General features: G+C 36.7%; 1 protein-coding gene across 2 annotated transcripts in view; it reads right to left on the bottom strand.

Moving 5' to 3' along the window:
* Positions 1–1067: 1067 nt before the first annotated feature.
* LOC139147304 (glycoprotein-N-acetylgalactosamine 3-beta-galactosyltransferase 1-like) overlaps positions 1068–18342 on the bottom strand; it is a 33849-nt gene continuing 16574 nt past the window's right edge. The window contains exons 3-4 of one of the 2 annotated variants that reach the window (XR_011555698.1): positions 5351–5489; positions 1068–3686 (exon numbers count right to left, since the gene is read on the bottom strand). Coding sequence is in view for 1 of the 2 variants with exons in the window: in XM_070718354.1 (XP_070574455.1) it covers positions 3678–3686 (9 nt within the window). In the remaining variant the exon portion in view is untranslated. The remainder of the gene's footprint in view (positions 3687–5350; positions 5490–18342) is intronic. The other variant, XM_070718354.1, reaches the window with a different exon arrangement.

Raw genomic sequence — 18342 nt, 5'->3', positions numbered from 1 at the left:
AAAGTGTTGCGAGTGTAGCGAAGGCTAGGAAAAGAAGTCTAATTACAGTGAAATATATCAATGCGCAGCCTGTTTAAGATGGGACTATTTTTACATAGGGTGTCTTGTGTGGAACAGTTCGATCTTCCCATCGATTTACATATCGTGAATAATTATTCCTTTCATAAGAGAAAGAAAGTTTAGAGTAGTAAAATAGAGAGGGTCAACGGAACTTTGTTTAAAGGACCAGGGACCCCTACGAATAATATAAAAACTATACTAGGGTACGTTGGCGATGGATGAAAGCTTAAACATGATAATTTTCAAGATATGTTGAGGTGATGTATGTAGATATTCAGTATGGAATACAGCAGTAAAGTTGTAAAACAGTTGATGATGAGTATCGGCTGCAACTTGATTATTTGAATCAGTAATATTCTGTAATTCATTAATCTCCTTTATGAGACACTTTGATTTTTCTTTATACTTTTTGTGTCTTATTGAGCTAAATTTTATATAATGTCCCCTAAAAGTACACTTAAAAGTATCCCAAATAAAATGTAGATTAGCAGACCCGTTATGACAGTAAAACAAATTCAGAAATGAAAGTCTTGGCTTGAGTGACAAAATGCTGATCATTAAGAAGAGAATTATCAAAATGCCAATAACCCCTGTAATTCGTCTGTGTGCACTGTAAAGTTAAGTGTTCAAGGATAGAACACCAATTAAACGCCTTTTTGTAACACTTTTTGAACGCCTCTAGACGTTCAGAAATTTAACACTACGTGTTCAACCAACGTTCAATTTTTGAACACATGTGTGCAGATTTTGAACGCTACGTGTTCATCAGACATTATATTGAACACCATGGGGTTCCATATCTGAACACACGTTGCACAGGAAATGTGTTCAAAAAATTGAACGCTTTTACGTGTTCAAAGGACTGTAACACTTTTTGAACGCATGGACGCCGTTCAACGATAAGTGTGTTAAAGACTAGAACACATGTTGCGCGCTTGTTGAACACCTTTAATTTTGGGCGTTCAGGGGGTGTTCAAGCCTTGAAATAACATTACAGAACATTGATATCCAGTAAAATTATTTTATTCTAAAAATACACGAAACATTTCTAGAGTAAAATACAATAATTTACTGTAAAATGGGCAAATAAACATTGCAACTTTGTATGCTAAGTTTGTCAGAGGAAAAACCCAACAGTGTTAACACCTTCCTATCAAAAACATAAGCAATAAAAATCACCATATTGTGAATTACGTTTTATGTTCATACTTGTTTAAAATGTACAAAAATCATCTGAAAAAGCTCAAAATTTGGCATACTTATTGTGTTGATAAGAAGTATATGTATGAAATGCATACTCCATTTTTGTAAGATGATTTCTTAAAGACATTTCCTCTTGTATAGACAATTGTAAATTTTGAAGAAAAAAGAAGTTAGTCAAGGCTTCTCTGGTGCACATGGTATATAGTTGTTCACAACATGTCAAGTTGCCAAAGTGTCACAGTAAGGCACAGCATGCAGAAAGTGGGGAAGTCCTTGCGATCGGAAGTTCGAATGGCAAGGTTTTTTCAAAATGATGTTGATGACAATTGAAGGAAAACACACAGGTGTCGTAATGCGAATTTCCTGATTTCAGGTAAATTGATGACCTTCAAGTACGCTCGCTTGTTCAACGGTCCAGCCAAGTTTAAGCAGTCTCTTCAAATTTTAAATAAGAGGCATTGAAATAGTTCGATAATCTCAGAGACACGTCGAAGATATGATAAATGTCGACTAAACTACTAGGAAGGCATGCAATATCACTGTTATCATATCTTTACTGAGGGGTCGGAAATTACGACAGAAAGTGGCTTTCAATTGGTTTCGAAACTAAATCCGTCTTCTTAAAATAGACGTAATGATGGAGTTTGCATGTCATCTTCGATGGAAAAAAGTGTGTTTTGTGCAACGCCACATTAAGTTTGTAAACAATACGTTGATTTGACTTGATTCGACTTCACTTCACTTCACTTCGCATCACGTCACTTAACATTGCTATATTGAAAAATAATACACAACTTCCCTCTTAAGTGGAGAAAAGCACTACAAACAAACAAATAAGAAAGTTAATCAAAAAAAACAAAAACAGACAAACAAAGTAACAATATGAAAAATCATGACACAGGCGATAGAATAATTAATCTTATCAAAGATATAGAAAGTAAAAAAGATGATTACATTTCTTATAGGCACTGCATTCTCAATTGTATACATGTAGATATGTACTATGCTAGAGGAATTGATTTGGCATTATTTGTCATTGCGTGCAAGGGAAGGTTGCGTAAATGTGCAATACAGTAAATTTAACATTTTTATGATCTCTGAGAAGTAAGCTGTATTATTTACAATACTCCATGACCAGCTTTGATCAAATAAATCACGATAGTACTAAAAATACAAGAACATATGTTAGAAATGGTTACAGACGGTCGCATTCACTGTAAAAAAATAAGGATGAAAATATTATATAGCTGCAGATGGTATTATCATATTATGCTGGCACTTAAGCTAATGTGACACAAATCAATTTTCCTTCATATTTGCATCGTTCTGTTTTGACCTGCGCTTTAGATTTATTAATCAGATTATTATGAATGCACTTCTACGTGTTTCAAATGATACATTGCCTTGCAGGTTATGTGTCGGTACACATCCATTCTAGTTATCTTTCATACGTCACTTCGGTAATAGGATAATCATCCATGATGAACAAGTTACAGAAGTCGGTCTTTCTCTCAGTCTCATACTTTTCAGTAACATTACTCTTCAACTTGCGGAACTTAGTCAAATCAGCTTCAAAGTTACCGTCATATTTTCTCACCCTTTACTAGAACGTCATGTTGAAGTGATCGTACAGCTTAATGTCTACTGTTGATAATTTGTCGATAATATTTTTCATTGCATTTGTAACTGTCGAAAGCTGAGTTTTGTTAACCTGTTGAGAGTAGTACAAGATGTCCTCGAAGTCCCAGCACATTAATTTTCTCAGCAAGATCAAGGACTCGTCGAGATACTCAGTTAACATGACAAGATCGAATTCCTGGTCGATTTTGTTAATGGAGTCCATTAGAAGTTCACGTTCAGACTTGAGTATTCCTAATCTGTGTGACAAAGATTTTGGATCCTGAGATACGAACCCATTTTCATCAAAATTGTGCTTCTTGGATTTGAGATAAGCCAAGAAAGATTCTGATTTTGTTGTTGAATTTTGTGAAGGTTTGTAACCCTGAAAGAAGAAAAATCTAGATCTAATGTGAGTATATGGTGATCTAAGTATGGTTATGTATGTTGCATCTTTAATGATGTTTTCCATCGCAGCACGATTGTACATGATGTGGTTGGCTATGAAATCGTAACCTAGAAAATTAGTGCAGTTGTAGTGCACTATAGCATAGCTTCCAGAGGATTTATTGTACTTTATAGTGAACCATCCTTCTGGGTCCAAAGCTGCAACGAGGTTGTTCTTTAGCCCATATCTGAATAGAAGACTTGTAAGTGTACTGCCTCCTGTCTTTTCGGTTTTGACGAAAATGAACTTGTTGATCGGCTGACAGACTCCCATGGGAGTATCTGTTACTTCCTCTTGGTGTTGAAAGGTATAATTGGCTGTAAGTCCTTGCCATTCTGCTGTTGGGATTTCATTTTCTCTGTAATAGTTGGATTAAGAGAATGAAGATGTTAACATTGCATGCTGGTTCCTCAGCTTTGCATATGTACCAGGCAACCAACATTACACTCGTCATTACTTTTCCAGTACAAACGGTTTTAAAATATTAAAGCATGCAATAGGAAACGGGTTCCTATAATTGCGTATTGTAAGATGATCACACTGACACTGATATATGCACATGGGGCGCCGCTTAGGTACTAAATTCTGGCAACACCAACATCAACGAGCCCTACATCATATCATAGACGTTTGAATTGTAAACTTCTCTTTCATGCTCGTGTGTCAAAAACTGCGAAACTATGCTATTATATTGTCGAAATAGAACACAAGATAGAGTGGGCAACGGCACGAATTGTTGCCCATCCGATTAGTGGTGATCGTTCCGGTAATGTCGGCGATGCCCGAGATAAAGGCGAGGCTATCATTAGTAAGCAGGTGTCCGAGGGTACAAAGCAGGTGGTAATCTCACCCTTGCTATCATATCTTATTGGACAAATCTTTACACCAAACAAAATATTTTGCATCTTAATGTTTGCGCAGAATGCTCTCAGAGAGTAGCCGTGATGAAATACTTCATTTCCAAGCCGCCAAAACAGAACAGAAATTGCTAGTCAAATAAATTACAAAGGAGTCAAAATATTGATTCGGCTATGTACGTAAACTTACTGTAAATTCGACTGTATTTATAAACACTGATAAAGCAACTGATGTTATGCACATTAACTTCTTATGTGCAGAAAGGCTGCATACTAACAAAAATACGCCTTGAGGGGTTATATCATAACATCAAACGGGCGAGTCTCCTCAGCAATGTAATTTTCCTTCTTTCTGTATAAATGTTTATGTTGAGTTAAACCACTGCTAAGTTTTCAGCACAATAACTCCTTTCCTTGTATGACTTAGGAAAAGCCTAAGATTGGAAGTCTATGATAGGCTGAAGAATTCATATGACAAACTTTTTGCGATAATTCAGGATAAATAATAAGATTTCTGCGGAATATAGGTATATCATACTACATTGTCCTCATACCGAGTTTAAATAACATTGATTAAGACATATTTTAGGTCGGCGACAGTGGGCAAATATATTTGATAGTGTCGAGAGCAAATCAAAATGAAGCCCAAACATCGATCCAGAAAAATATTGTAACCAACATGTGAACTCAAAAAATTAAATACTCGAACAATTTGTAATATACAGAAAGCATACAACAACATCAAATCCAAAGCGAGAAGATGTAGAGTGTGGTCATAAAACCAAAAGTGATATAATGCTTTAAACAACGTATTAATAGCATCATTCTTCTATACATATGTTGAATTCATGATATGTCAATCTGTAAATTCAAATGGGAATCGGACACATTTTTATCGCAAATGACAATGATGCAAATTAATTTCATTTGTGTGACAGGGATTATGTTTAAAATGAATCTAAAGAGCTGGGAAACTTGAAGTGCACTATATCCTGCATGAATGCGTCATGCATTCGGACATGAATATCTACGTCATAAAATAAATTGCCAGCCAGTCTCATTAGATTTTATCCAAAAGCAATTGAAAAAAACTCCTGTCAGGCAGCCACTTTTGTGTGCTCTCCACTGGCAGCTCAAGGAGTAATGATTGAATGCTTACACTTACGTAATTTCTCTTTCTTCGTCTGTTGATTGCTCTGGTTTTTGACAAGAGCAATCAGAGGTCCAGCCATCAAGGATAACAAGCAGCGTATATAATCCACTCAATGCAGCGAATACCTTCATTTTCCAACGACCCATGTTTCCTGAATACGTAACACATACATAACAATGAAATAGACATGGGTGTTTGATTAAGAAATGTGGAAATCTAGCCAATATTGCACGAGAGAATCAGCATCTATCCCAGTTTCACAGAGATTTTTGAAAGATACCCGAACAAGCGGAAGAATTTCCGGTGATTCGCTGACGCCAACAAAATTCAAGTTCTCGGTCTTTTGCACCCGGTTTGTTTCTGCCTTAGAGTTTGGCATAGTTTGGCATTTACAAGATTTGGTCTTTTTAAGCCAAGCCTCTTTTTCTGTCATCGACGACGACGATGATGATGTATAAACAACGTCCTGTGATTCTCAAACATATGCACGAAAAGGCTTCGCCATATAAAGGGGTAAGGGCATACTGTAAAGAGTTCTAGAAGTAGTTTTGGGGATAAAAAATATTCATTAGGATAGACAATTCAAAATAAACAAATTCCTAATCGTCGCTTCAACTACGGTGATTTGTGATTTGATACAACAATAATGTTGTATCATAATATCTATATATATAGCAAGTTTCGTCAACTTTGGTCTGGTTAATTCAGATAAATATCCCTAATAAGGAAATTTCATTAAATATGCAAATAAGGAATTGGCTGATGTAAAAATGATCAATGCCTTTCACGTATGTTGTATCATAGTAACTGCAATACATGTAGCAAGATTCCTCAACTTTGTTTAAGTCAATTAAGATATATATCCCTAATTAGGAAAGTTCATTACAAATGCAAATTAGGAATTGGCTTAAGTAAAAATGCTTAATGACTTTCATGAATGTTGTATCATAGTAACTTCAATATACATACCAAGTTTTGTCAACTTTGGTCTAGTCAATTCAGATATATATCCCTAATTAGAAAAGTTCATTAAATATGCAAATTAGGAATTGGCTTAACATAAAATGCTTAATGATTTTCAATATGTTAAGTCATAGTATCTTCAATACAAATACCAAGTTTTGTCAATTTTGATCAGGTTAATATAGTTATATATCCCGAATTATAAAAGTTCATTCAATATGCAAATAAGCAACTATCTTTCATGTCACCCCTTAAAACCTTTCACGGCTGATTTACCTTGGTGGGATCAATATTTGTAGCAAATCTCATCAAATTGTGTACAGTCATTCTCAATGCATATCTGCTCTTTCTAAAATCATTAATTATGCAATTGAGCAAAAAGTAAGAACGCTACACCCACCAAAAACTCAATAGTTCTTGCCATTTGCAAACTGAATCTATGTACCAGATGTGATTCTGATCTGATGAGCCGTTTTTAAGATATCGAACACAGACAGACAGACAGACAGACAGACAGACAGACATCGCTGCGACACAAGCTCACGTGTGTGAACACGTGAGCTAATTATCACGTTTCTCAGAAATTGGTTTTAAAATGCACATGTAAAATGTTGTCGTCAGAAGCCTACAAATAGCGCATTTTAACCTATACAATTTTTTTGTAAATAACGTGACTAAAGTGACAGACGGTTTCATTAAACAATGGAGACTAGATTCGTTCTGTTTTTATTGTGTGTGTTTGTAATTTACTGTATTTGCTACTGGGAGAGCTAACTTGCTGGAACCGTACACAGCAATGCAATCCTATGGCATAGACTGAGATTGTTGTGCAATAAGCAAGACGCGTTTATGTTGAAACAATGTTGTCTTCTTAGAAATATCACACTGGTATTGTTAAGGTGGCAACATCAAATTTATCCCCAAACATAAAAGTGTCCTGCTAATTACAGCACTCAATAATCTGACAATATGACAGGGAACACTGCTAGGATGCTAATTATTGTAGCTGTTCTGACACCACCAATGATCAACGTTATATTACTGCTTTGCTTATATTCACTGAAAGTCTAATAAAGTTGAAATGGCAGAGTTCTGGGTATATCATTATCAAATTTAATTCCATTTCCACCAATGAAACAATAGCGTGGCAGGCCTGTGACACACCCATCGCCAGTGCATGCAAATTTAGAAAACGCAACCAGGTAATCTGCATCAAGACGTTGTTCAGCCGCGATGTTTGCTCTCCTTTGTCTAGCAGCAATGGTTTAAACTCTCCCCTATGTACCCCTCATAACTCTATGTCTGTCAAGCTGTGACAGAGCTGTGTCACAGTAGTACCCTGTAGAGAAGCCCAATCTTGGAAAAATAGGAAGCTGGTCTTGCTCACCATCACTATAGACAATAGTGGCATCAGCAACAGACAATTCTAGTCTATCTCTTCCCACAAAAGTTTCTTTGGGACACCTCTCCCAAATTAGACTGTGATATGATTCATTAGTATTCTGAGTGCCCCCATGAACACATTTTTGAAGAAGACCTGTTTTTGAGAGTTCTGTAAACACAGGTTTTATTGCCTCACAGACAAATTTGGGAAATGCATTTTTGTTTGCATCCCCTCCCCTTCGTGAAGGACACCAGAGCCCAGAATCTCTATGGTCTCTATTTCTATGTTTGTAAATTGCCCAGATATTTTTTTCATGGCATTTATATTTCCAGGGATGTTACGGATGGCAGCACCATAGTGACCCTGAATCTTATTGATATCTTTCTGTGTAAGTCTCTGTTTGCCACCAATACCCTTATATGTCTTTCCATTCTCAGTATATGCAGTGTTCTTTAGACTAGACATTTTGTCCATCAATCTCCGTCCCATTCGTTTCTGTACATGTCCACAGCATTCTAATTTTTTTATTTCCACATATGGTTTTTCTGCGTTGACAGCTGCATAGGATTTGCTATCACCATCTCCAAGGTAACCAGTGTACCGCATCTTTCTGTGAACTGATCGATGAAAGATGGCTTTCATACCTTCAGGTTCCACAGAACCAGCTGAACCATCGTGGTTTTGGCTACATCGTCCGTTGTTGATGCCACTGTGCAAAGCGTCTATCATCAAGCTTGGATTTTTGATTTGAACATGCATTGCAGTAATTAGTTTTCACCTCTGTATCGATAACTTTGCTGCCTTTGCCGGCAACACTTAGGCAAGTTGCAACACCGTTCTTGCTACTGTACTACTGAAGCCTCTCGGTTGCCATGTTCCATCACAGGAAACAGTTACATCAATAGTGTCCCCTTCAGCAAGATGTTGGTTTGTGTTGTAAAATCCACGGGCCTCGACTGCTGCAGTCTGCATGCTTTTTTTCTGCTACAGATTTTGTTGCTTTACGTATTTTCTATATGTGTCGATTCCAAGCGGTCTCGCATTGTGGTGGGGCCATGTTCATGTTTGCCAGAAAACGCTTGCCTTTTTTGACCTCCAATGCTTGTCATAGCGAGTGGAATCGGCGATTTGCTTCATAAAAATGCCCGCATGAATTTGAAGTTTCAAAGTTGCCGATCTCTGGCACTGCAGACAGACAAAACTAATGCATGAAACTAGTCCCGTGCGTTTCTCTCGAATGTCTAAGTTCAAGTTGAACTCGCCATCGAGTCCAAAATTTGCTGCATTGCACGCTGGACATCTAAATTGCCAAACTTTCATATATTGTACGCAAACGCATATATGTTTTCTACATAACGTTTATATGTTGTTATATGTTTAATATATTAAGCACAAACCTTAACATGTTGTGTATAAAATGTGTATATGTTGTAGGTAAACTTTGATGTATTAAGTGCAAACAATAATATGTTGTGTATAAAATGTCGATATGTTTTGGATAAACTTTAATGTATTACTTGTAACCTTAATATGTTGTGTATAAGACATTTATACGCTCACATGTTTATGTGTATGATCAATCACTTGTCTAGGTACAAGATGTGCTGAGCTGCGCTTTTAAACTTATGCAAATTTTTGTAAGCCCACTTCTCTCTATCTCTGCAAGGAGACCGTCCGTACAAGCCGCCGCGCCATTGTGAATCTCCTTCTTTCTGAAACAGCGCCACCGCGCAACAATTACATAGCACTTGGTCATATATATATAAACGTGTTTGGGCATATACATAAACGAGTGAGCGCATATACATATTAACATTTCATAGACATCATATTAACGTTTGCGCTTCATATATTAAAGTTTAGTACAACATATAAACGTTTTAACACAACACATAAACGATTGCGCTTAATATATTAAAGTTTACCTACAAAATAAGGCCCCAAAAAAATGTTTCTGGGTTAGCGCGCGCCACTTGAAAAACAGCGCCTCACCCTTTTTTTCATGTTTTGTGGCCGGAGGCGAACTACGTACAGCTTCAGCTAGCTATAAATCAAGTTTAGGGTCACTGGACACTGGTGGTGGGCTTCATACATCTATGTATATATGTGACTATATTGATAAAACTATAAGCTTAAAACTGACCCTCCTCCCTCCCTTGAGGGGAAAAAAATAAAAAAAAATTCGCGTCGCCGCACCATTTTTTAAAGAAAGGCCTGACCAGAAACATTTCTTTTTTTTGCCTAAGCTTATGTTTTTGCGCTTCATGTATTAAATTTCACCCACAACATATAAACGTTTTATATACATCATATTTACGTTTGCCCTAAATATATAGAAGTTTGCCCACAACATATACACGTTTTATACACAACATGCTAACGTTTGCCCTTAATATATTAAAGTTTACCTACAACATAATGACATTTTATACACAACATATTAGCGTTAGCGCTTAAAGTGGCACTCCTATTTGGTAACATTTTTAAAGCACATTTTTTTAATACCAACGGTCGATATTTGACGTGGCGACTACGCGCAGATCGCGAGATATCGATAAAAACATGTCTTCAAAAAAGTAAAAGTTTGAATTCCGGTGGCCCACCTAAATTCAGCTTCCGAACATCGAACGTTCGGCACTGGGGCCATTGCCAACTAAGCTATGGAGTACGAGTCTACTCTAACGCTGCTGTACGCCACAGTACTACCCGCGTCGGTGATCGGTCATGCCCCTTGGGAGAAAGCTAAGTCTTACTGACTTGGCATAAAAACGAAAAACAATTTTTGCTGATTCCACCAGAGTTCGCATAGGTGACTAGCACAGTTGCATTGTATGCATAGACGCATACCACGCGCGCGGCGTACTGTGTGGCAGACGACAAAATGTAGTCATCGGAGGCGGCTAATATTTGACACGTAAAAACTAATGTTTATGTAGTATTGGTTTAAAATATGATACAACTGATTTACAATAATGAAAACTACAAAAACTAAGGATAAGTTTTCAAAAACTTACCTGAGGTAAAGGCATAATGCTGTATATAAAGTCTTTGCAGTGGGAAGTAAATTAATTGCGTCGTTCGGATTTATTGTAGACTCCCTAGAATATCGTCAATTAGCACAACAACAAACCTTCGGGGGATTTCGGTTGAAAATCAGGAACGATCGTAAAATTCCGGGATGTGAAAAATACGCTCGGGAAATGACATGTTTTTATCTATATCTCGCGATCCGCGCGCTGTCGCCACGTCAAATATCAACCGTTGGCATTAAAAAAATATGTTTTAAAAATGTTACCAAGTGGGAGTGCCTCTTTAATATAGTAAAGTTATCCATGGCATATTTTTATACACAACATAGGCCTATTAAGGTTTGCGCTGAATATATTACAGTTTACCACAGCATATAAAGGTTTTATACACAACATATTAAGGTTTGCAGTGAATATATTAAAGTTTATCCATAAACATATAAACGTTTTTATCGACATACTATCGTTTGCTCTTAATATGTTAAGGCTTCCCTACAACATATACACGTTTTATACACAATATGTTAACGTTGAAGAGCAGAAGGTGGTGTCGGCGTTCCATAAGTTTGGCACTGTTGCTTACTACCAGCCGTGTTGAATTTGTGCTCTGTTTGGGACTTGCCTTGGATTTGCTGTTGTCAGCCTGATCGATGTCCTTTGCTAAATTTTCTTTTTCTTGAAGTTTTGTCCACTTATTTCCTTTGAAATGTCTTTTCTTCAGTCTATCACTCTTCCTTTACTTGGCATTGGGGTTTAAGGCCGCGTCAAAAAAATGGTGACGGGGCTGGAGGAATTCGGGGGGATTCGAGGGGGACATGAAAGTTTTGCTCTGCCTATTATAGGCGGGCCTGAAAATATTTTGGCTAATATTTTGATGTCGTCCAATGGTTGTAATGTTAGTAATAATTATACAAAACCTAGAACCGTTTTGTCGCATTTTATGACTTTAATCTCGAAAAAATGTAAAAAGTTATGAATGCCATTAAATTTTCGTAAAACCAACAAGTTGGCCTTGTAACGGGGAGGAGCTGCAACTGTATATAATTTTTTTCAATATTCCTACGCAATATATCAAACACAGTTTCTTGGTGTCTCTCTACAGCATGCTGAAAAACACAATATTCAGTTTTTAAACAAAGCCCTTTTGTCGAAATATTGGTGATCATTGACTTAGAGTTCAGATTGAATGTTATTTGTCAATGATACAAATGCACGGTACACGTAGGCTGTGTTGGCAAGCTGAATACTGGACCGCTCAGCATGCTACATAGGGAGTAGAATAAGAGCGCAATTGTATAAACTCAACAAAAATATTGTCAAAATACGAAGTTAATACAGCTACTGCCCTGCTACTGTATACTGGCAGTAACAGTGATAGCTCCGACTCTGGTGTAGTTTAAGAATAGTTTCGGTCATAGGACACTCAATAGCGTTGATCGCGGTTTGTTACTAAATATAGCTGCACGCGCGCGACTTTCGGACGACGCTGCCTAAATTCGGACAAACTTTTTTGTTGCATGCGCGGCTGTTGTTGCAGCTTGTAGTCTGAACCATAAAATACCACGAACTAGTGTGACTTTTAGTAACCATTGCAACGCTAGCAGGTTTTATTTTCGTCGTTTATGCGGAAAATGCAGACAAATATTTTTGTATGCATATTAATGAGAGAAAAACGTGACGTCATTTGCGATCAGTGCTATTGACAGTGAAACATACATGTACACAAGATCCGGCCAGAGAGCAACACATAGAAGACTAGGGACTAACAATTACCATGGAGTTTTGAATTCTGGCATATGAGAACAATCAAATATTAGAGAAAAAAGATGGGATCACCATGCTTGATCTTATACAAATGTACGATGAAAAGTCAGTTTATTTCTAAAATCACTTAAAATCAATATTATAAAACAATTCACTTCAAGTTCATGCAGTGAATGAAATTTTCACATCTCATCGTACAATAACACAAAAGTAAAACTTTGAATAGTAAAGACTTAAATTCAAATGAAGAAATGTGTGACTACATGGAATCATTTATTTTTTACTAAATTTGCCATCATTACATCCAAACTTTGTGAGATTAGCTTAGACTGATAAATCCAAAAGGTCCACTGATGCACTTAAAAATGAATCAATTTAAGAACTTGCCCTAGGTATATGGCTCTACAACGTGCTGATAAGAGGTAGTGTTGAACATCTGCGTGCAGAACTACGCAATGCATGTTTATTTTATTCTGCGTCCATTCCTAGTAAATATAGGGCTATATGGTAATTTGGGGGGTCATGCAAATTTTTGATCATATAGACGGGGGACTTGAAATTTTGAGGGTATTGAGGGGGGATCTGAAAAAAATAAGATTTTAATCGCGATTCGTCCAGCCCCCCCCCCCCCCCCCCTCCAACCACGTAACCATTTTAACGTACCCGAAACAAGTGAATCGATCACAGAAATGGTTTCAGTGCTTACGTAACACAGCCACTGCATCGTCTGGTTAAAAAACAAGATGGCGGCCAGAAAACAATTCCACTAGATGTGACAAGCTCTCTGATTGTCTAGGTTGAATACTATACAGATAGGCCCTGCATTAAGATAAACCAAACAGTTACCTCGGTTTACACATTTTTTCATCCAAAAAGAATTGAGTCTCGCATTCACAACCTTCATGTTCGTTAAAAAGTTTGCTTCTACGATAATTCTTTACGAAATTAGACCGTTTTAAAGTTTTTGCACAATTAACTTCAGCTTTATAACGATAATTATTCATCACATCCCTTCTGAAATGTGCATTTTTACCAATAAAATGATTATGTTCTGCATTTGAATTGTGTTGGAAATGAAAATTGATTAGTTTTTCTCAATAAAATTGCAAAAAAAAATATTCATGGGAGAACTCAAAAAATGTCTAAAATTCAGGGTGTAGCCTTGCCATAAATGTGATCAAATAAAGAGGAGCGAATCATAATTTCATTTACTTAAGCCTACACTGTAGTAAATAATGAACCGTTCAGTTTTCCTACAGAAAAATTGTTATGAGTCGCTTCAGTTTTGACGGAATCCAAACACACATGCAAAAAGATAATAAACGAACCCCGGCCTCCGTATTTTATAATTAAAAGCTTCCTATATGACACAAACAACTATTTTCATTTTGCTCTTTGCTTGATAAATTGTTTACACCATTTGAATTTACCAATGCCAGTTATGCATGGAGGAACTAGACATTTAAATTGCTCAGAGTGAACAATTATGCGAAATTTGAATATTCAAATCACGTTTTTGGACGATTAAATCAGTCACCATTCACCAATCAATGGTACATTCTTCTTGTCGGAAGGCACATAATGGAACGGAAGAGTTTTGGGATTTCCTTTTCAAATTATGAGCTAAATGTCTAATTTGATCTGCGGGTCATCTGAGTTACATGCCACTGGTTGTATATTATCAAATAGAAGGTGTTTATGCCCTTCTCCATTGCATAATTCATAACACATCAAATATCATCTTGTTTCTTACTGAAGGTTTGAAAATTGGCAGGTTAGGTTTGAAGATTTTTTGTAACAGCAACACGCCTTTACAAGATTTTGATTTCAAGTTTGCGAACACATATGATCGAACACGTTTGTCGGCTTGTTTAAAGACAATGACATTACATTATTACATGTAAAATCAAATTGCTCACCTCTTTACTGAAGCAGCAAAAGACTCTCTCAGATCTGTCCGGCAACCTTAAGCGAACATCTGATGGTTCATATATCAATGTACGCCTTTATATTTGCAAAGGTTGCACTCAACCGTTGTCTGCAGCTGCAGATGCCTGACAATCACGTAATCGTCTGTTTGAGCAATGAGATCGTTAGCAGATGTTCCAGTTTGGTTTCAATCAATTTACCTTTATTGGTCACACTAAAATGCAGGGATCAATCCCAATCGCTTTTGTGTGTATTCAATATTATACAGTAAAATGTTTGCGGGTATCCCACTGTCACCCCAGATATTTCTGCCCGCCGTTCTCGAATACCAGATCGCAGAGGGATGCGGGTTTTTTGCCCCCACGTTCTCTGTACGGTCAAGAACACGATGGTGCTCAAATTCGACTACAAAGAGTCTGTACATGCAACAACATTTCTATTGAAAACGAATTTCATTTTCTACTAGTCTGCCCACATTATACTAATCTAAGAATGAAATATATACCAGGATATTACCATCTTACACCAAATATTAAGAAATTTGTTTGTCTTTTACGAAGTGAAAACGTAGAAATCATTCGTAATATCTGTAAATTTTTATTTTATGCCTTCAAGAAAAGGAACGAAGAAGTCAGATCTGTATAAACACATTTTGCTTTGTACATTAGTGAACATGTACCTATGACCAAACATACTATGTATTTACTTCTCTGTAACACAAAGGGCCGGTGGACTAGAGTGAGAACAATAAAATCTTTGAATATAAATTCGACTACAGGGGACAGTGGTTAGTCCCCTGGGGTAGGCGAGGGTGGGGTTATTTGTGCAATTGTTTATTTTATTTTATTTTATTTTGACTAGGATATTTCAAATAAAGATTTCGACTCCAAACAGAATGCTTTCTTAATTACCTACAAGTCCTTATCTCCTCTCCAACCTGTGCACATCACTTTAATTGATCCGCTAACACTGCCAACTGCCTAATCGGCTTACTACCGTGGACGAAAACGACAATTCTGCGCGCTGTGTGAAATTTATCTCCGCCTACACAGCGCGGAGATAAATTTTACACAGCGCGGAGATATTTACACAGCTGTAGCTGTCCGTATCAGCGGATTGATAAAGTCAACACCACAGGCACAAAAATGTATTGTATGGGAAAAGAAGATGCTCTGTTTTGTATTTATTATTAAGAACAGATAAACAAACACACAGATACTTTCTAACATCCATAGTCATCGACCCAGATCACATGGAACCTCTCCAGCCTCTTTGTTCTAAGAAGTATCAACAGAAACATGAACTTTGTTTTCATAGAGCAGCTTGTTCAAAGAATACAGTGAGCTGCTCGCTCCAATCCACAATATTTAGGATTTATGAAACACCCATCCACAACTTTTGCAGCATTCCCAAGCAGAGACAGCAAACAAAACGTTTGAGCTTAATGTTGTAAGACTAAATGGCACCTGTTGATAGCCGTACTGAAAACAACTTGTGAGACCCCCTTTCCATACATTGACACTTGAACTGTTGAAGTCACACTGGGTCACTGAGGACTCAAATGGAAAAGTATACATGTTTAAACTGGTCTTTCAGTAACAACTCAGATGTATAGGAGAGATAAGGCCATTGACCCAAGAATGACCTTACATCCTTGTATTTTATCAGTATGGCATCATACAACAATCAAATTTTCTGCTAAATGTAATTAAGAAAGCAGATTTTTGTTCAAGTTGTTCGAAAGTTCAATGGTATGGCTGACTATTGCAGAGTTTGAATTCAAAATGGCAAATGATCAATTTGAACAAAAAATACCTGGATGTTAAGGTCAAACTGTTGCACAATTTATTCAATTTAAACATAGCGTCAATGACACGTGGCTCACTTTTGGTTCGATGTTGCAGGCCAGAGTGGGCATACGTAACTATGTTTTCCCCGGGGAACATGCATACCTTCAAAACCTAAGTTTCAAAGCGATCGGACGAGCGATTTCAGGGAAAATTGGAAAAATTTCACCATAAGTTGAAGACACTCAACAAAGGTTGCTCTAGGTACAAGAATACCAAGTTACAAAGCAATCAGAATAGTTTTTTCAGAGAAAATAACTTTTTGACAAAATGCAAAAAATTGCCACAAAGATAGAATTATGAAAATTTCACCTCAATTTTACCAAATCCGATAGAAGACAATCTTAGGATGAAAAGTATTAAGTTTCAAAGCAATCGAGAAAGAACTTTGGGGGAAAATGATTTGTTGACAAAAAATTGGAAAATTGCATACAAATATGGAAGTTTCACCACCATTCGAACAAATCTGATAGAGGCTAATTCTAGGATCATGCATACCAATTTTCAGGGCAATAGGTCGAGAGCTTTCAGAGAAGAAGGTTTTTTGGCCAAAAACGGGGAGAATTGCCCCAAAAATACAACTATCGAAATTTCACCACAATTTGAACAAATCAAACTAAAGTCACAATGAAAAACCTGCATACCAAGTTTCAACCATATCTGGCCAGTGGTTACAGAGTTTTAGTAATTTGTAGGGGTTTCCCTTTTTTACCTCATTTTACCTCATGGGAGCACCTGTACACTTAGGCTGCGTTCACAAATAACGATTGGGAGTGGGGTTGGAGGAATCAAGATTGAAATCTTATTTTAGGACCCCCCTCAATACCCTAAAAAATGTTCAAATGACCACCCTCTATAGGATCAAAATTTTTCAAGTCCCCCACTATCACAAGCACGCATATTTGTAAAGGATGTGCGCACAGAAAAAATAAACAGGTATTGCGCCATTTCGCTCACAGGTGTTCAAGACTACCTGTTATTAGCATTTTGTAAAGTTATATTCCTAAGGCAAGTTCTTAAATTGATTTATTTTTAAGTGCATCAGTGAACCTTTTGGATTTATCTGTCTAAGCCAACTTGAGTTAATCCAACTCTGGCCTGGTCAATTGCTGCTGCCGAAGAGCACACAAAATGACGATCATGAAAGAGTAGGCAAATCGTGAATTCTGGCTAGTTGCCATATTTAAAAGACTGAGCAGTGAGCCACCAAAAATTTGTTTGAAAAGTACAAGGCATATATGAATTAGATGCTACTCAAAATTGGCATTACTGGAAGGATAAAATATTCCATCAATAAATGTTTTAATCTCTGAAAGTTTGGGTAAATAATGGCAAATTTGGTTAAAAATAAATAATTCCGGTTAGTCACATATTTTTTCATTAAGTGCAAGTTTTACTTTTATATTATTTTATGACGTGAATGTGAAAATTTAGAAAATTGAACATGGAGACCAAATCTTTTTTCTTTAATATTATTCTGATATACCGGAAAGTCTCTTGGTCTTCCATGTGTTGCTGTCCGTCCCGATCTTGTGTACAAGTATGTTTCACTGTCATGAGCGTCAGTTGACTCAAACGTTTCTTCAACTACCATGTACATCAGAGTCAGAGCTATCTCTGTCACTGCTCAGGTATGCAGTGACAGTGACACTACAGTATCTGATAGTGACACTGCCTGTAGGCAGTATAGTAGCTGTATTAACTTTGATAATTTTGACAATATTTTTGTTCAGTTTATAAAACTGCGTTCTTGTTCTACTCCCTACAACATGTTGAACTGTCCAGTATTTAACTTTCTATAACAGCCTGTGTATGTGTACCATGCATTTGTATCACTGACAACTGACTGTCACTGACTAAATTATCACCTAATACATATTTATATATACAGGCTTTATCAACAAACTAATATTGTGTTTGATTATGCTGTAGGGAGACAGCAAGAAACTGTAGTTGATATATTACATAGAAATATTACAAAAATCATCAACATTTGCAGCTTCTGTCCTATTACTAGGCTCGTTTGGTTTTTACGACAAATCTCACGATTAGATTTTTTTGAGATAAAAGTCATGAAATGTGACAAAA

This window comes from Ptychodera flava, chromosome 13 (genome assembly GCF_041260155.1).
Source record: "Ptychodera flava strain L36383 chromosome 13, AS_Pfla_20210202, whole genome shotgun sequence".
Classification (NCBI taxonomy): domain Eukaryota; kingdom Metazoa; phylum Hemichordata; class Enteropneusta; family Ptychoderidae; genus Ptychodera; species Ptychodera flava.
This window is presented reverse-complemented; position numbering and strand designations above follow the sequence as displayed.